Raw genomic sequence first — 19244 nt, 5'->3', positions numbered from 1 at the left:
TACAAACTGTGATAATAAATATGCGCGTCTCTATGTATATATACGCGCACACATTCTCGAAAGATCCTATAGTTACATATCAAGTGTAGAAATGTTATACACAAGTAGCATCCCTGTATTTCCTTCTGAGGCACCTCACTTTATAATCCAGAATAGTAAGCTAACAATACAAAGTCATCAATAAACACAGCAAAGAACTATCAACGTGGAGGTTCGATTATCTTTAGTATGACCACGGCCCTGGCTTCTGTTATCTGCTTACCGCATCTAAGAACATGGTCATTCAAAGTCTCAATACTCTCGGCAAAATGTTCCATCTGTTCTTGATCTCATCGACTGCAAGCTGCACAGCGTCCTCATCCTTGAGGGCAAAATCAGCATTGTGCAACAATGACTCAATCTTTATTTCCAATCTGTTGACCAGGGATCGAATGCTATCCAAGTCCTGTAATGTGATATAGGTACGAAACTCCATTGAGCTGAGTACTCCTCTTTGGCTTCTCACGGCTTTCTCCAAATCCCTGAAATAGTGAATTAACCATTTTCCTACTGAGCCTATTGGAACAGCCAATGCACCAGCCAAGCTGTTACAATAGGTGGTGCAGCAATGGCAACAGCCACCACCGAGAAAATCAACACAGAAACGGATGCAGTTAAAAAAATGGGCATTTGACACCCTCCTCCATGTCTTGAGGGATTTCAGTTTCTTATCAAGTGTCCTCTTTCTGGCTTGCAGTTTCTCCAACATTGATACCTGCTTAGCATAAACCGACTCAAACAATAAGTAAAACTCTTTCGTGAAGGGGTCTCCAGCGTCGGTAAATTTCTTCAGTTGCTGCAATGTCTCTACATATCTCACCCCCTTCCACTCCATTTTCGACCTCTACCTCAAAATGGTTGAGCGCTGACTTAATTATTACCTGGTTATCACGTGCCTGGCTCAAGCACTCACGAAGTTTAATACAGAAATCCAATGTCAAGAGGCTATTTTCAAAAAATTCGTCAACCAGGAGGAGAGGTCTTTGTTCTTTAATATATCATTCTTGCATGCCAGAAAGATTCTGGCTACTTCTTCGTGATTTTCTAACAGAGCAGCAGTCGCTTCTCTCAGAGAATCAATAGATAACGAGCGAACCTGAACCCCATTGGCAAGCGAGTTGATCACCCTGTTAGTTCGCTCTTGAATGGAGGCGTCGAAGGATTGTAAGTTCGGGTCGGCCACACATGCAGTTTCGTACGAGTTCAAGTCAGCCGCGAACTGGGAATCGGTACCCGTTCTGATAGCCAAAGCACATCAGCCTCACTCGTCTTGCTGGACTGCCCTCCCATCATAACGAATTTTGGCGCGAATAGGGAGCTGCGAAGCACAAAAATATAACACTCAACTTCTAAGGCAGAACGAAATGCGTAAAATTAAAATTCGGATTCACTTCCTCCTCTCTCTTTCTCTCTCCCTCAAATTAACTAGTAATAGACTCGAATGTCAGCAAATGCCCCAAAAATGTGAACTTTTCAAGGACGGAGAGACTCGGATGTGCGAGAAGCTTGAGAAATAAGAAGGATAGACGATTTAACTTTGGCTAGATCTAAGGAACAGATCGGAAGGTAATCTTAATTGAAAGGTACAAGTGAAATCGCTATATTGTTTAAAAATACCCTGGAATTAAGAGGCAATTTCACTCCGCGAATTGAAGCAAAGCAGGGTAACGAGGCCAAGTAGCTGCTAAGGTGGGAATCCGAGATGAACAGAAGTCCCCAGTTACGGAGAAATCTTGATAAGCTGGGACTTGGTGCTTAAAGAGAAGCAACTTATTTGGAAGCCAGTCTAAGGATGGAGTCAGCGCGTCAAGCGTCAAGCGTCCGCGTTTCCGTGCTCGCGACTTAGTTTTTTTTTTTTTTTTTTTTTGTGCCCAAAACGCTGGCTTTTTTAGTGCCGAGCAGCGTGCGACCTTAGTTTTTTTTTTTTGCTTTTACCCCTGCTTTTTTTTTTTACCTTCTTTATTTAAAAAAATGCTTTATTAAAAAAAATGCATTAAATTATTTTTGGTTTAACTTTTAGGGAGAATGACAAAAAAAAACCTTGGGATTTTGTAAATACCAAATAAGAAATATTAACAAAAATCTGTTATAATTTGCAAATTCAAACTTGTCAATATCAAATAAAATTCTGTTACCAAATCTAATTTGGGATTTATAATTTGTAATTTCTTTTTCTGTCATTCTCCCTAATTTTTATCTAATACCCTAAAATATTTTTTTACATATATTTATTATCCTGAGATATTATATTTCATCTAGCAGGCTGAAATATTTTTTTAGATATGTCACACATCTTAAAGTGTTTTTTGATACAATTATCCATCATCTCAAATTATTTTTCAGGCAAGTTCAGCATTCTAGAAATAATTTTTTGTTTATCCATCATCTTGAAATACTTGTCAAATGTATTTGATATCTAAAAATATTTTGTGATTCATCCAACACTTTAAAATTATTTTTTTAGATACATCCACTATTTTTATTGAATACACGTGAAAAATATTTTAGAGTATTAGATGAAACTTAGTCCAAAAATAATTTCAATATATAGTAGTACTATCTCCGTTTCTTAATATAAGAGCTAGTTAACTAATGTGAGTATATTAAAAAAACTATTTAAATTAGTTATTTGTAATAATAGATATCATCTTTTCTAAGATATCCTTACTAATCAAGTGTATTAGTTAAAACTACTATTATTATAATAACTACCTTAAAAAATAAATAAATATGAAAGATAAAGTGAATTAGAATCTTATATTTAAAATTAAATAAGTCAAATAAATTTTTATATTAAAAATTAAAAGTAGTATATTTTTTTTCTTCTGATCAACAGGAAGGGAAAAAAGCGAAAAGAAAAGAAAAAAAAAAGCCCCACACTGCTCCGCACTCAAAACGCTGAGCACGCCGTGGGACGCGTCAAAGAGGGGCTATGATAAAATTTTCCCCAATCAGAAAGTTGAGAACAGGGCTTCAGCGGGGCACCGGGACGGCAACCCGGGAAAGTTCGAGGGAAGAAGGATCCTCTCTCCGACTGGCCGATTGCTCTCAACGTCAAAGTTGGACCCATTGTCTCTTCTTCTTTGTTTTTTGGGACCTGAGACCCATTGTCTGCGTCATGAAATTAGAAAGCATGCGATCACCCCATAAGATTAATAAAAAACTATTGAAAGGGACGGAGTAACATGTTTTCTTTTCTTGAAATTAAACAAAACGCATGAAGAGGTCCGTCCGCAAAGAATACAACCCATTTTAATACCATACTTTAATGACTAGCCAGTGGCCAAATAAATCAAAGAGGGTAAAATCTTCTTATCAAACTCCCATTGTTTTTGGGAGACTTTACGTTAAGCAGGTCAAAGGTTTTTTTTTTTTTAATGTAACACACTTTTTATGTCTTACTTCAAATATTGTGATCCTGTGCTAAAATTTTATTCATCTCACAGTAACTACCTCTTCAATTTTCTTTTCATTTTCATTAAAGAAAATAATTAGAGTTAAATTCAAAGCCTTTCTTAGATGGTTTTCAGACGAAATTGAAAAAAAAATCGTATGAGTAATTTCTTGTTAAATGAGATTAGACAATCCTATATAGATGTGTAATACTACCTCCCTTTATATGGCCGTGCAAGTTTATCCAATTTCAAATAACAAATAATCTTTCGCATTAAACACTTTTTTAACATATTTTCTCAAACCCAGATTATTTGCCAATCCGCCCCCAATTCATGCTCCATTGTTATCACCTCTCGCCATCTGGGCAGTGCGAGACCGAAAGAGTGTGAAGAAATGAAGAATAATCTAGAAGCTGAAAAATATTCTTTTTCTGATTTTAAATATAAAAGTTAGATTAACGTTTATGAAAAATAGGTGTTGATTTTCTAAGACAAATCTTTATCATTTGCATTAAAAACTGGTCTTATTCATAAAACTTTCACATTAACTTTCATTTAATATGTGTGACCAGCAGATGCTTTGGGAAGCAAAATATAATTTCGGGAGATGTTGGATTGAGTAACAGTATGTGTATATATATATATCAAATGACGAGTACATCCTAGATCCAAGATAATACGATATTTTACGTTCATTGTCTGTAAGTGCTGTTTGGGCAATATATTAAGGGAAAAGTGTGTTCATAAACACCATTTTTATGGACCCACATCGAATCCTAACATCAGTAGCTAGCGCAAAAATGTTCCTCGAGGCATCCACAATCCCCTGAGAGTTCTTTTTTTCTAATGTTACTTTTGAGAAGAAAAGAATTATTTTTCACAATAATATAGCTCAACCATTAGGCTTCCCGCTTTGGGACGGACAGGTAGAAGGCCCTAAGAGGCCGAAGCAGAACATCCTCCAGCAGACGAAAACCAGGGTCTCCTTCAATAATCGGTTGCTAGCCATTGCCATCACTTAGCTAATCCGGATGCACATAACCATTATCCAAGCAACTGAGAAAATAAAACAAAATTCCAATCCCCAAATCAAAACCAACAAAACATGATTAATCAAATAATCTGTAGCAACTTGATCACAAAATGACTGCCAAACATATTCCCAAACCACGAAGGATTCAAAGTGAGAGTTCAGCATGTGAGGACCAGATGGTAACCAGAATCTTTTTCAGCAGAATAAATGAGAACCCCCTAGAGAGATTCCTTGTGATGTTTTCAATACTTTTCATAGGCAGCCTCAACTTTCTCTGGGAGGGAGAGGCTATGGCCAGAGGGTCGAAACCTATAGTAAGTTTGAGTCTATCTGCCCACACAGGGAATTGAATACTTTTGACGGGTTAAGCTGCTAAAATAACCGGAAACTCTTAAAAGTACAAAAATTGTGATAATCAGTGTGCATAAATATGTATGTATATAATATATATATCTTTAAGAGATCCATACACATCAAGCACAGAAATGTTATACACAAGTACCATCCCTGTATTTCTTTTGACGCACCCCAATGAATAATCCAGGTGTTTAATCAGCAAGTCTTAAATGGTCCAGAATAGTAAGCTAAAAATTAAAAGCCATCACTAGACACAGCAAAGAACTATCAACGTGGAGGTTTGATTATCTTATGTATAATCACTGTCCTAGCTTTCCTTATCTCCCGACTACATCTATCAGCATGCTCATTCAAAGTCTCAATACTCTCGGAAAAATGTTCCATCTGCTTCTTGATCTCATCGAGTGCAAGCTCCATAGCATCCTCATCCTTGAGAGCAAAATCAGCATTATGCAACATTGACCCAATCTTTATTTCCAATTTGTTGACCAGGGATCGAATGCTATCCAAGTCCTGTAATGTGATATAGGTACGAAACTCCATTGAGCTAAGCACTTCCCTTTGGCTTTTCACGGCTTTCTCATATCCCTGAAATAGTGAATTACACCATTTTCCTACTGAGCCTATTGGAACAGTCAATGCGCCAGCTAAAGCCGCTACTATAGGTGGTGCAACAACAACAGCTGCCACCACCGAGAAAATCAACACAGAAACAAATGCGGTCAAAAAAATGGCATTTGCCACCCTCCTCCATGCCTTGAGGGATTTCAGTTTCTTATCAAGCTTCCTCTTTCTGGCTTGCAGTTTCTCCAACATTGATACCTGCTTAGCATAAACCGACTCAAACAACAAGTAAAACTCTTGCGTGAAGGGGTCTCCAGCGTCGGTAAATTTCTTCAGTTGCTGCAACGTTTCTACATACCTCGCCCCTTCCACTCCATTTTCGCCCTCTACCGCAAAATGGTTGAGCGCTGACTTAATTATTACCTGGTTATCACGTGCCCGTCTCAAGCACTGATGAAGTTCATTACAGAAATCCAATGTCAAGAGGCTATTTTCAAAAAACTCGTCAACCAAGGAGGATAGGTCTTCGTTCTTCATTATATCGTTCTTGCATGCCAGAAAGATTCTGACCACTTCCTCGTGATTTTCTAGCAGAGTATCAGTCACTTCTCTCAGAGAATCAAGAGATAAGGAGCGAACCTGAACCCCATTGGCAAGTGAGTTGATCACCCTGTTAGTTCGCTCTTGAATGGAGGCGTCGAAGGATTGTAAGTTCGGGTCGGCCACACATGCAGTTTCGTACGACTTCAAGTCAGCTGCGAACTGGGAATTGGTACCCAATCTGACAGCCAAAGGCACATCAGCCTTACTCGTCTTGCTGGACTGCCCTCCCATCATAACGAATTTTGGTGCGAATAGGGAGCTGCGAAGCACAAAAAGATAACACCAAACTTCTAAGGTAGAACGGGACGCGTAATAAGTAAAATTCGGATTCAATTTCTCCTCTCTTTTCCTCAAATTAACTAAGAATAGACTCGAATTTCAGCAAATGCCCCCAAAAATATAATCTTTTCAAGGATGGGGCAACTCGGATCTGTGAGAAGCTGGAGAAATGAAAAGGACAGACGATTTAACTTTGGCTAGATCTAGGGAACCGATCCGAAGGTGATGTAAACTGAAACAGCCAAAATGAAAAGGTGCAGGTGAAATCGCTATAAGGTTTAAAATACCTGGAATTAAGATGAGATTTCACAGCCGCGAATCGAAGTAAAACAGCGGTAGCGAGGCCAAGTAGCCACTTCGGTGGGAATCCGAGATGAAAGAAAATCCCCAATTACGGAGAAATCAAGATAATCGGGGACTTGATGCTTAAATCGAAGCAGCCGATTGGGAAGCCAATGCTAAGGAAGAGAGTCAAAGAGGGGGTAGTATAAAATCCCGATTGAGAATTGGTATTAAAGTGGAGAGTGGGGACAGCAAACTGGGAAAGTTCGAGGGAGGAAGAAGTTGGCCTGACAAGCAAGGGGGAAGGAAAAAACTAGGAGACAATGTTTAGTCGTTGACTGGCGGCTAAGCGCTTCCCGCGTCAGCTTTTCTTTCTTTGTTTTTTACTTTTTTTTCCCACTCTTCTCTGATTAACTCCATGGTCAAAGTTGGGCTCATTGTCCTTGCCATACTGATTTTTTTTTTTACCAGGTCCTTGCCATACTGGTAGAATTAGAAAGCATGCGATATATAATAAAAAGGCTATGACATCACCCCGTAACACTAATAACAAAATATGATACTGATTCAGTCTTACACCTGTGATGCCAGCCATGGGTTAAATTAAGACAATTGAAAGTTCTTCGAAATTGCTAACTCTATCCATTTCAACAAAATTTTTCATCACCTTCTTTTTTAAGATTTTTCGGAGACTAACAGCCATGTTGCTGTGGTCCTCCAAACTCAAAAGTCAAAGGCGACTCGGCCTTGGGCTTTTACTTTTGTTAAACGCAAGAAAAACGACAGAAAAGAATTTAGAGGACATTCTTCAATATATTATGATTACTATTTAATAACATCTATTTATCAATTTAAAACTAGAACTTTGAAAAATTAATGTTTTTCCTTTCATCCTTTAAATTTTGTGCACAAAACATATTCAACCATGATTTTTTTTTAAATTTTAATCATATACTCATCCTTTCTCACTCTTGTTTTCACCCTCGTTTCATCTTTATTTTTGAATTAAAAATTGAATAATGGTGATTTAATATCTTTATAAATATTATAAAACTGTATAAAAATAAATAAATTTTTTAATTAAAAAACTATTGGCTAAATAAACATATGAAAAAATAATATTTTTGAAATACTCTTTCAATCCTAAATATAAGTTATTTTATAGTATAATTTATATTATAAAATAAGTTTTATATTTAGGATTAGAGAAGTATTAAATTTTAATGGCTGATTTTAACAGTAGGAATAAAGTAAAAAAAAAACAAAGAAATGAGAAGAGTATCAAATCCACACCTGAGAATTTTCCAGAAGTCTAAATTCTAAGTATCTTCAGTTTTTCACTCATAAAAGAACATTTCCTAACCATAGCAATTTGTGCATAGATTGGGGGGTGTTTGGATAAAACCAAACCATAGTTTAGAAAATAACTTCTGAAAAATAAATTCTTGGACGATAGATTTTGTAAAAAATAGATTTTGTCAAAAAGTAATTATGATAAAGTGAGAGTGTTTGAATAGCTATCATCAGAATCACTTTTTACATGTGCTAATTACTACAAAAAGTATAAATTAATATGATAATCACACAAAAGATGGATTTAATAATATATTTTAATTTGAATGAATAAAATTGTTAATAATATATTTTTTACCAACATAATTAATGACATATAAGATAATATAATTAATAATTAATTAATATTTGTATATATATTTATAAAATATAAGATTAAATATGTTTATAAAAAAAATAATTAAGGGGTATTAAAGTTATATTATATTGAGATCTGCTCTGACAGGTATAATCATACTCTTTAATTTAAACTAGAAGCAGAATGAATTTACTTTTTCTCAAACCGTAATTTATCAATTTTACCCCCCGTTTGACAATCCAAACTCTGATTTGGAATGTTAGCCAGAGTCCCAAACAGGCTCCAAAGCAGCACAAAATCGTTAGCGTGTTTTGGTTGGCTGACGAAGAGTTTAAAGTCAACAATTAATTACTACGTTCGCAAACAGACGCCAATGTCGTTGTAGTATAGTGGCGAGTATTCCCGCCTGTCACGCGGGCGACCCGGGTTCGATCCCCGGCAACGGCGCTGTCTTTTTGCACTTCATCGTGTTGCGGCAATCTGCAAATTCTGGGGCATTCTCTCGCATTAGAATTGAAGAGGCAGAGATTGGGGCTTCTTCCGTTTGATTACGCTTCCCCCTTTCCTTTTCTTCGCATATTAAATTGTTTCGCACTCTATTCCCACTTGTCGGTTCTTCTGCGTCTATTTCTTTATGCAATCCGGTTCCATCCTTCGATTTCATGCTCAGGGCCTGGGGGACTGGAATTCGTAGCGCTATTTCTTCTTCTTTTATGTTGCTTCCTTGTCAAAACCACGTGTCATCCTGTGCGCGTCACCTCATCAAACGCAGATTCAGTAATTTGTCGTCATGTTATTGTGTTGTTCATTGAACAAGGGATCGTATCCCATTCTTGAATCTTCTCTTTCTAAAGATGATCTGATTAAAGAAAGCTGAATGTATTGCGTAACGAGAGTAAAGATAAAGAATATATCTAAAACTATTGACAGCAAAATTCTGTATCCTGTTTAATACCCTGGAATGGTGTTTCCTACTGTCGAGGCATTCCGATCGATCAACTTTTTTAATCGATCAACTGGTTCATGCTAGAGAAGGGTGAAGTCAAGTGCATAAAGAAGCTTGCTTCGATTAGTTGTTAAGTTGAAGGACAGTTATTGGCCAGTATACAGCAGGCAGTGTGCTTACCCTGCCTATCTCCTGGAATGATAATCTCTGATTTCCTTGATTTGCATTTTCAGATGCTCTTTTTAACTCCAGATAACTCCATGTATTTTATAAAGTGTATGTTGAGATAAGAATTGATTAGTTTTTTCCAGTGTAGGACTACGATTATACTGTTTAAGAGAATGCAGAAAGCGATGAAAAAGGAGACAGCGCTACAAGAGAATGTAAGTGAGAACATCTGTTGAGAAGCAATCTGCTGGCCTGGACAGCTGCGTCTCCACAAAGGTTTTCCTCCCGTCTAGTTATTAGTTCGAATTTTTATTTCGTATCTCTTGTTTTACGGGAAAATCATCCGGCACAAAACAAAAATTAGATAAATGAACATTATCATCGTATCTCTTAAATTTTATGTTACACACGTATCTTCTTGTGCTTCTGGAAGTTTCATAACTACGCTGCAGTAAAATCTAGGATTTACGTTGGTAAGCATTCTACGGAGATGCGGGAGCCTTCAAGGTTCTGTCAACATTCTACTTTTAATCTGGCGTTCACCCTATCCACATTCTGCTCTATTCACCAAAGCTCTTCAAATATATGAACTTGAAACATGATATCATAAAATTCATTGTGATAGGTTATCCAATGAAATTGTTATTTGGATATCTTCACAATTCAGTATTCCACTATGTTTTTTCTGGGGAAGAAAGAAAAGAAAAAAATTAGGGAACATAGTCATCCAACTTTAGCCCCTCAGAGTCTAATAATTTCTTTTGTTCGCATATCTTTTTCAAATTGCCAGGAGAAAAGCAGATCATTGAACAGGAGGAACAGGCCCTTGTTCACATGTTCAAATTTTGGGGGCAAAAACAGGTCATGAAAGAGAAGAAATAACACAAACCCCCCCCCCCCCAAAAAAAGAGAGGATATTTTGATGCGCTAAGAATCCATTAAATGGGTCTTTGGGTAAATCTTGTGAGCCTCACTATAAAGGAGCCATCAAATTGTCATCAACAAAAATTTATGAATCACAACAAAATAAGACCAAGTGGAAGGAGGAAACACAGCTCACTAAAAGAAACAAACTCTTTCATGTCATCTCAGACTCTTTCGAAACGGTGAGCATTCTAACTTTCTCACGGTCTCGCTTAAAAATATAATATAATGGCGTGTAACACAAACAACACAATCCAAATGGAACGACCATCATGGAAAGAAGGCCTTTGGACAATGCAAGAGCCTCTGGAGCAGATCCTTTAGCAAAATCAACAGACTTAGAATCATACCCAAACATCTTCTCAGAAAGAATGCCTACCAAGGGAGCTGCCACTGAAGAAAATGATCCCTCAAAAGCACGATCAAACGCATAGATCATGGTCCTGTGTTTTACTGGGACCACTTCTGCGAACATTGGAGCATTTGCGGCTGTAGCATTCCAGCTTATACATAGACCCATTATCAAGAGAGTGATGGCAAAAATGGCAAAGCTGCTTACTGATTGAGGGATCACCTTCAGAAGAAACAACGAGAATGGAATACCCATAAAGGCACTGAATTGTGCACACATGATACGCCCAGAATGAGGATATACACGAGACAGCTTATCAGCTATTGATCCACCTATAAAAGATCCCACAGCACATCCGATAGCAAAGAGACTAAGGAGTGTTGCTGAGCTGTTATGATCAAATCCTACAATCAAGTAATCACATACATCATTTTAGTTGGGTCACCTTTTCAAGAATTGTGAAGCTTCCAAAAAGGATAAAGGTTTCATTTTGTAAGGTAAATCATTGGCTTTATAGTTCCAAAAAGAAGCTATAGTTACACTCTTACAGCTTAAGATTCTGGTGCAGTAATAGGCACTTGATCCTAAAACATGTGACGAGGATATTGTAATAAAGTTGCTTTTGTGCTCACCTATTAGTTCGAACCACATTGTGAAGAATACCATGGCAGTCCATGGCAGTGACCCAACAATACCCTGTAAAACAATGATTTGAAATGTTTGCACTTTCATGACAGCTTTCATCGCAGCCCAAGATTCCATCCAAATTGATGCTGCACTAGCGTTGCCCTTTTCCATAAGTTCATCCCTGCCTCAGACATGCAGCTGATTTACCAATTATTACAATTTTTTTTTTAAAAAAAAAGCGATGCATTTAGTTGCCTGCATATTTATTGTAGTAGAGATGAAAACAGCAAGACAGACGACAGATTTATAAGATGAAATGAATTAAACAAGTTTTTGTACTGATACATACATTTGAGCGTCCTATTTTACTTTACCAACAATTGCTCGTACCACAAGTGAGAGTTTTCATGCAGAGGCACGGGCTTCCACTTCTACATCTTGACTTTACAACAAATATAACTATATTAACTGTCATAGTATTATTCTGTCATCTAAAATGTAATTTCCAAGGATCAATACGGATTCGATGATGAAGATAACAGTCAACGCAACCATAATGTAATATGACCAAATGGGTGGATTAGACTGTTAAGTGTTAATTGAAAATGTTATCACCTATCTGAACTCTGACTCGCATCGGAAGCCGTGACATTTCTTTTTCTTGGATCAACCACATATACTAAAACCAAGAATCCAATTAATGCACTCAAAGATGCCATTAAAAGGAAGGCACATCGCCATCCTGGTATGCCCCCAAATTGCTGCCCAGCCATGACTGTAGCCAAAACACCACCTCCTATGCCTCCTACATTACCAATAAGGCTCAGTAATCCAAACCCAGTTCCCCTCACAGCATCACTGTAGCTGTCAGCTATGAAGGATTGGAGGGCTGGAATCACAATTGCCAAACCAAAACCATTTACTGCCCTCCAGAATGCAACCTGCAGAAAATCATGGCTAACACCCACAGCAGCGGTAGATAAAGCCCAGCAGAAAGTTCCCATGGCGAGAATTGCAGGCCGATCATGATTTAGAACAAGTATACCTGCCAAGGGAGATGACAATCCCTGCACAAAGTTCCGTATAAATGTGAGGTAGCCCAGATCAGATGGTCCAGCATTAAACGCTTCGCTAACTTCTTTGTAAACAGATGGAAGGAGATTTTCATCAGCACGCTCCATAATGGCAGCAAAGTTGATCAGAATAAGAGAAAGGGAGACACCAAAAATCTGTATTGTTCTGTTAAAAAGTATAGTATGGCCAAGGTAAAAATTACTGTTAATGCAGCGAAAAAAACCTCCCATAATATAAGAGAAAAAGTGAAAGAAAAATCACCAATAACCTATTACAACATATCAACGTTTGGCATCAGGCACCGAAAGAAAGAAATAGAGAAAATCACAGAACAACATGTAAAATTAGATAAAGGTTTAAGGTAGTATACTGCGGGACTAGGACCTCATTTTCATAGAAAATCATTTTAAGGAAAAAACCGTTCAGCAAAATTTCAAATGCGTGAATCGACTGAACTACTTTATGTCTTAGCTTAGTTTATTCCAAACTCTATAGCCAGTAGTCATATCCCTAAATGATCGGATAAGTAATTTTGTTGTCAACTGTAACAAATGAGATTGGTCCTTTGAAAGCTTTTTATCGTAAGAGGCATTTGTTCCACTGAAGAACTCCATGTAACAGACTGCTAAAATAGAAACAAATTTTCATAAGCTAACTTAAAAGAACGAATCCCTTTCTCTTTCTAGCACATTACGATTGATAAATGTCACATGTAAGAAAACGTTGTCACGCCACCTCAACCTTAAATTGGTACTTTCATTATTCCCTAATAATGAACTCTTGGGAAGTTTAGCAGAAAAAGACCAAACCTCCAATAGGATAATTGATAGCTACAGAAGTTAAAAGTTACTACCTCGATATCTGTCTGAACCATTATTGGTATCCCAGGCCAGAAATTAAATAACTTAGGCTTCAGGGTAGCAAACTGGTTTCCCCATCGAAAGAGATCTAGAAAGTTGTTCTTCATGGAATTTGAGGAGAGTAAATGGATTATCAGGCCTAAGAAAACAGAGTAAATGGAGAGAAAGACCAGTTGAAAACTGGGGAATTACGAAGTTGCTTTTCCTGACTACATTGTCTCGTTGCTCTAATTTGATGCTTTGAATTGAACCGTTTCTTGTTCCCCTAGACCGTAGCTTTTTATGAAGATAGTCTCCCCACATAAAAGATTGACATGAATGAACAGATGTTGCCTTTCCCGTGGTTATAGATTTCATAGCATAAAAGCTACTAATTGGTCCACATATATGATATAGAATGTATGAAGAAACTTAATCCGCGAGGAGGCGCTAAACTTTTGCCCGTTGACCTTGGGCCAAACACTTGTTTTTCAATTGAACAAACGTTATCACCGGGTCGGTACAAAATTCTTTCGATCCCACTGCATCTAGTAAAATGATCCCCTTGAATACTGGATTCTGTTTGTTGGTAATGAGTTAAAGGTCCGCATATTTTAAAAGCTGAAGCCATGAATAGAAACAAAGAAAGGGTAGAAAGGCTGCACGATTATGGACAGCAAAAGGTGTAAATGTAGCAGAGAGTCAAACAAAAAAAGGAGAAGGTATGATATAAGCAAGCACAGATATGGAAAATAAACGAGATGATTTCTCTTTGAAAAGAGGGGAGAAAAGAAACAGAGAGAGAGAGAGAGTCGAGAAATCAGAGAAGTTGAAACTGCAAGGAAAACTCACTTCATGGTTTCAGAACGTCTGAGACCGTAAATCGGAAGAACGGATCGAAGAAAAGCGCCGCCACGGTGTCTAGGAGTCCGAGTGAGATGCATCGGGAATAGTTTGTGGCTTCAAAATCCAGCGTCAATGGCGGATCTCTCACTCCACCTTGTAGTTTGGCGCTTTACCGCATAAACTGTCAGCAATATTATTTAAAAAAACAAGAAATAATTAAAACGACAAAAGGAAATATGCATAGAAAATGGAAGAATCGGCGAGGAGAGAGCAGAGAGTAGACACCATGAAAGAAAAAAGTGGACAGCGCCCCCCTAGCGGTTAACAGGTACAGAAGCAGCGTAAATCCAATGTCATCTTGAGTTTCCAAAATGGAGGGAGAAGTGTGTACTGTGCAGTACTGTTTCCCTGTTTCAGTCATATTGAAGACGATGACTCTGATATTGCGGAGCAGTCACATATGGGGGACGTCCAATTTACGGGCCACGTTACTGTTTCTCTCACGTAATTAATTCCTCTTAAATTTCAATTTTGCATGTCCGAGGTGCTACTCTTATTATCTTACCTCCTTCTATATCTAATATAAAATTTTATTTAATTTTTATTTTAATTTTAAATATAAAATTATAATTCATTTTATTACTCATATTTATTCTTTTTTTTAAATAATTCTTTTAATAATAATAATTTTGGTTATAAATTTAATCAGTAAATATTTTAAAAAAGACAAATTATTTATTATAAAATCTACATTAACTTATTTTCTTATTAGTCAATTAACTCTTATATTAGGAGCGGAGGTAATATAAAGAAAGAAGTGGCATGCAAACAAATATAAAATATTGAAATTATAATAAAAAATTTATTATTGTGCTCCGAATTTAAAAGAATGCTTCCGAGGTAAAAACTAATTTATTTAGGAGTAAACGCTGTTACACTTGTCTTTTATACAAGTAGTTGTTTTCTATTAATGATATGGGTGTGTTTGCATTCTCTTCTAATCACACAGTTTTTTACATAAAATTACTTTTTAGTATATATTAAAGTTAGTAAAAAAATAATTGCTTGTCTTTTTCTTTTTGACCAGCAAAAAAATAAGTGCTTGTCTAAGCATTACTCAGAAAATAATTTAATCTACAAGATTTAAATGATGGACCTTTTGTTTTGCCAAGCTGGGACCTTTTTTTTTTTTTAAATGATGCGTAATTTGTAACTTAGACCGCAAATATGAACAATGTCGTCGTTGTCAACCAATAATTTTTTGTTAATGATTAGTTCGTGAATTTTGGTTGTTTGGGCCAACAAACGTGGGCTCATGCCCCAGCCCTGGTGTGTTGCCCTTTACGCAGAAAAGCTAATTTGGGCGGGCAAAATGATGGGGTGGCCTGGTCCGGGGTTCATGCGAAGACAGTGAGTTTGGACATCCGAGGTGGTCCCGAGTCACGTGGAGAGGGCTGGAGAGGACAGACGCAGTGGTCCCCACGTTCCACGTATTTGGTTTGTTTGGGACGCTCTCTTTAGGGAGTGTTTGGATAGAACCAAACCAGTTTGAAGTGTTTTAGGATTACGAAGTAATATGTGGAGGATCTCGTTTTCCTTCTGCACGTTTCAGAGTACCCAAACAGGCCCTTAGTCTCCAATATGAATCTCTTCCTCACCCACTCTGTTCATAACCCTCACTTTGTCCCGTCTTATTTTTGGGAGCTTAGCATCAGTCAGTCCAATTGCAATCAAGAATGAAGACGAGCCTCCGGCAATAACACTCACTTTGACCCGTCTTATTTTTGGATTTGGTTCCGTGTGCTCGCCCACATCATAATAAATGTGGATATGAATGCTCATTAAATACAAGCCATGGTAATTAGATTGACATATCGTAAAATCCATTCTAGAGCACCATATGTAAAATCCTATTCCTTCTTTTCAGTTCCCACTGACGCTCCCTTGTTTGCGGGGTAAAAGTTTCTTTTTTTCTTGTAGGCCTAACAGTTGTGGGCTTCGCTGGCGACTTTTCTTTTCTTTTCCTATTTTTGTTTCTAATAGAAAGATATCTGTGTTTGTTGGAAAAGAAAAAAATAGACATTTCTTCTCTCTCCCCTTTTCCCAACAGACACATTTCTCGACTACAATCGTAAAAGAGCCAGTTTTATTAAACCCGTTGATTATATTACCAACACTTAGATTATTACAATCAATATAGTAGTATCTGATGCACAAAAGAATACTTTTTTTAGTTCACTAATACTGGAGGCAAAAACAACGGCATACTACCTCTAGTTCTTAATATAAGATCTTATTTTACTTTTAGTTTGGTCCTAATTATAAGACCCCAATTCATTTTGTCTATCATATTTATGCATTTTTTTCCAAGATAGTATTTTTAGTAATAATAGTTCTAGCCAATACACTTAATTAGCAAGGATATTTTAAAAATGATAAATTTATTTATTACAAATAACAACTTAACTTACTTTCTTAATCTCTTCAAATTAGTCAATTAAATTTTATAATTAGGATCGGAGATAGTATAAAATATGTTATCTGCGGATGCGGTGAGAAAAGAAAATGTGGAAGTTTGGTTTTATGAGCTTTATACGAGGAAAGCCAGACTTTGGATGAAATAATAAAATAAATTTGCGCCTCATGCGCCTGCCAGTGAGGGGAAAATAAAGAAATTGTGCCAACAAAGAATCTAAAAAGCAAGCCGCGTCCTGCTTGTGCAGAAACCTGGACGGATAAATCGCTGTCCTCGTGTCTTTGATTGAGAGAGAAGAGTGCCCCGTGCAACCCTGTTACAATTATAGACTGAGAGCCGGCCCCATCTGGCAAGCTGAGAGTGGCCGGAGCGATGACAGGCGGAGGATCGTCGGGGAGGATGCCCACCTCGAAAGAGAGAGAAAACAACAAGAAGAGGGAACGACGCAGAAGGGCGATTGCTGCCCAGATCTATGCCGGCCTTAGAGCGCAGGGGAACTATAAGCTTCCCAAGCACTGTGACAACAACGAGGTCTTAAAGGCTCTCTGTGCTGAGGCTGGTTGGATTGTTGAGGAGGATGGAACTACCTATAGAAAGGTTCGCTTCCTTCACTTTCCTTTGTTGCTCGGTACCCCTATGATCTCGGCAGATTTGCTTTTAAAATTATTACTTGAACTCCTTTCTCTGGTATCCCCTGGATCTACATGTAGCTTAGGTTTTCCTCCAATGTCGCTTTTTTTCCTGCCTTTTGACCTTTCCCACCTAGAGCAGAGCTGCTGAACTACGTGGGGTACTAATGTCGAATGTTTCGTTTCATTTGGAGAAAATTGAAAAATGACCAGATTGCTGTCAAGGAGTTCTTGTTTTCAATATCGAACATGAAATTCATTCAGGGGCTTCCATCCTGCCACAGTTAATGAGTTATGACCTTAGTTTATGTAGAATTTCACCATAGTAAAATTAATCAGATAAGTCGTCATTAATTCTCTTAAGCATGCTAATTTTTCCCCATAGAATCGACTTTTATGCTTTTCGGATTCATGTCGTTTATCATTACGCTTTAGTTTTCCTTTCAGAGGTGTGAATTCAATTAGGACGGTGTTTATGAAGCTTGTTGTTTAACATCTAATTAAGATATGCATTTTACACAGGGATGCAGGCCACCTCCCACTGAGAATGGAGGAACTTCAGCTAATATCAGTGCTTGTTCCTCCATACAGCCAAGCCCACAATCCTCATCATTCCCTAGTCCTATGCCTTCCTACCATGCTAGCCCGTCTTCATCCTCCTTCCCTAGCCCCACTCGCATTGATGGAAATCCCTCTTCGCTTCTGCTCCCATTCATTCAGAATATAGCGTCTATTCCTTCGAACCTACCCCCTCTCAAGATATCTAACAGCGCTCCTGTAACCCCTCCTCTTTCTTCTCCATCCTCTAGAAGCTCAAAGCGAAAATCAGATTTTGAGTCTCCCTCCAATGGCTCTCTTAAATTCTTTCGTGACCCGCTTTTTGCTGCCTCCGCCCCATCAAGTCCTACCCGCCGTCACAATGTTGTAGCTTCGACTATTCCAGAATGTAACGAGTCCGATGCTCCTCCAGTGAACTCTGGTCGATGGGTCAGTTTTCAGGCAGCAACGGGGGCTTCTGTTGCTCCTCCTTCACCCACATTTAATCTTATGAAACCGGTGGCACAACAAATTTCTCATCAGAATTGCTTAAATATGAGAGGAGGCACGCATTGGAATCCACCTCCAGCTGCAAAGAATGGGCGAGGATCAGGGTTTGAGTTTGACAACGGCAGAGTCAAACCGTGGGAGGGCGAGATAATAGTACAGGAGGTGGGAATGGATGATTTGGAGCTTACTCTAGGGTGTGGAGAGGCTTAAAGTTAAAACCAAACTGAATACTGCTTCGAAATGTGTTATGTTTTCGATTGAACTAAAAATGAATTGAGCCTTGAGAATAGCCGGAAGGTGAAGGGGGTTTGGCTTGACGAAATGAAGTCTCAGACAAAATTGATGTGTCTCACGAGGCAACAAATACCACAATACCCATCTATACAAAGAAAGCCGATGAGGCATAGCAGGCAGGCAGGGCAATTACATAAACTTGGTGGGTTGTCGAATATCCAGAAACTGCAATATGATGAGACATATGTGTAAACTATGGAATTATTATTGGAAAACTCGCCAATGGCAGCCTATTTTCTTTACCGGAGCATTTACTCCTGGCCTCCATTTGCAATATTTAAGTCTCGCTTTATTACTTTTCGTCATCAATTTCTGTTGTAATGCCAACGATCCAAACACAATTTCATTTCGTTTACTGTCATGTGTCTTTGCATTTATATTTCTTTCTATTTGTAACTAGTCTGCGTCTTATAGCATCCAGAGAAACTGTGTTAAGAACCCTGGAGAGCGTCCATCTGGTAGAAGTTAAATCACATTGAAACTGCCCCGCGTCTATGACAAACATGGCAGACACATTTTGTGCCAACCGTTTCATAATCTGATGTGATAGTCTTACTATCAGGCTGCGGATTTTTTTTCCCCGTCGAGTTGTCGTTGATTTCATTTCTCCTTGTTTGGCCAACTTTTGCTTGCCATGTATGCTCTATCAAACTGATGACTCGCCTGTGCCTGTCAGACCCAATTACTTGTATTTTGGTCTATAGTATAATTAACAGGTCGCTTGTAATTAAGTTTAATGATCGTCATCGTTGTTAGAGCAGCTCGAAAGTGATGTTCATATCCAAGTGGTTGCAGCCAAGGACATCAGCACGCTCGACA

General features: G+C 37.9%; 3 protein-coding genes, 1 non-coding gene and 1 pseudogene across 5 annotated transcripts; 2 read left to right on the top strand and 3 right to left on the bottom strand.

Moving 5' to 3' along the window:
* Positions 1 to 283: 283 nt before the first annotated feature.
* Positions 284 to 1329, bottom strand: LOC114722171 (UPF0496 protein At2g18630-like; annotated as a pseudogene).
* A 3571-nt stretch (positions 1330 to 4900) lies between these two features.
* On the bottom strand, positions 4901 to 6815 carry LOC114722173 (UPF0496 protein At2g18630-like). The gene is made up of 2 exons (XM_028908129.1): positions 6558 to 6815; positions 4901 to 6250 (listed from the first exon to the last, which is right to left on the bottom strand). Exon 2 carries the CDS (start codon positions 6223 to 6225, stop codon positions 5092 to 5094), a length of 1134 nt encoding a protein of 377 aa, XP_028763962.1. The 5' UTR covers positions 6226 to 6250; positions 6558 to 6815; the 3' UTR covers positions 4901 to 5091.
* A 1763-nt stretch (positions 6816 to 8578) lies between these two features.
* TRNAD-GUC (transfer RNA aspartic acid (anticodon GUC)) lies at positions 8579 to 8650 on the top strand. Its single transcript has one exon. It is a non-coding gene; the product is annotated as a tRNA-Asp (tRNA).
* A 1635-nt stretch (positions 8651 to 10285) lies between these two features.
* LOC114722172 (uncharacterized) lies at positions 10286 to 14351 on the bottom strand. 2 transcript variants are annotated; one of them, XM_028908128.1, is made up of 6 exons: positions 14265 to 14351; positions 13986 to 14160; positions 12266 to 12287; positions 11836 to 12161; positions 11226 to 11401; positions 10286 to 10997 (listed from the first exon to the last, which is right to left on the bottom strand). In XM_028908128.1, the coding sequence occupies exons 2-6, from the start codon at positions 14075 to 14077 to the stop codon at positions 10396 to 10398; spliced, it is 1218 nt and encodes a 405-aa protein (XP_028763961.1). In that variant the 5' UTR covers positions 14078 to 14160; positions 14265 to 14351; the 3' UTR covers positions 10286 to 10395. The 2 variants fall into 2 exon arrangements, with proteins under 2 accessions (XP_028763961.1, XP_028763960.1); XM_028908127.1 differs by having other exon boundaries at positions 11836 to 12459.
* A 2303-nt stretch (positions 14352 to 16654) lies between these two features.
* Positions 16655 to 18533, top strand: LOC114722170 (BES1/BZR1 homolog protein 2). Its single transcript, XM_028908125.1, has 2 exons — positions 16655 to 17052; positions 17607 to 18533. The coding sequence occupies exons 1-2, from the start codon at positions 16828 to 16830 to the stop codon at positions 18339 to 18341; spliced, it is 960 nt and encodes a 319-aa protein (XP_028763958.1). The 5' UTR covers positions 16655 to 16827; the 3' UTR covers positions 18342 to 18533.
* Positions 18534 to 19244: the final 711 nt, after the last annotated feature.

The sequence above is a fragment of the Neltuma alba genome, unplaced genomic scaffold, assembly GCF_004799145.2.
Source record: "Neltuma alba isolate B1F8T4 unplaced genomic scaffold, ASM479914v2 tig00012085_pilon, whole genome shotgun sequence".
Lineage (NCBI taxonomy): Eukaryota > Viridiplantae > Streptophyta > Magnoliopsida > Fabales > Fabaceae > Neltuma > Neltuma alba.
This window is presented reverse-complemented; position numbering and strand designations above follow the sequence as displayed.

What these genes read in the sequence shown, in the direction of transcription:
- LOC114722173 (XM_028908129.1), bottom strand. Translation starts at nt 6,225, where the DNA reads ATGATGGGAGGGCAGTCCAGCAAGACGAGTAAGGCTGATGTGCCTTTG.
- LOC114722170 (XM_028908125.1), top strand. Translation starts at nt 16,828, where the DNA reads ATGACAGGCGGAGGATCGTCGGGGAGGATGCCCACCTCGAAAGAGAGA. An exon ending in ATGGAACTACCTATAGAAAG is followed by an intron (nt 17,053 to 17,606) that starts GTTCGCTTCCTT and finishes CATTTTACACAG; the next exon opens with GGATGCAGGCCACCTCCCAC.
- LOC114722172 (XM_028908127.1), bottom strand. Translation starts at nt 14,077, where the DNA reads ATGCATCTCACTCGGACTCCTAGACACCGTGGCGGCGCTTTTCTTCGA. An exon ending in GCGAGTCAGAGTTCAGATAG is followed by an intron (nt 11,402 to 11,835) that starts GTGATAACATTT and finishes TGTCTGAGGCAG; the next exon opens with GGATGAACTTATGGAAAAGG. An exon ending in AATGTGGTTCGAACTAATAG is followed by an intron (nt 10,998 to 11,225) that starts GTGAGCACAAAA and finishes ACTTGATTGTAG; the next exon opens with GATTTGATCATAACAGCTCA.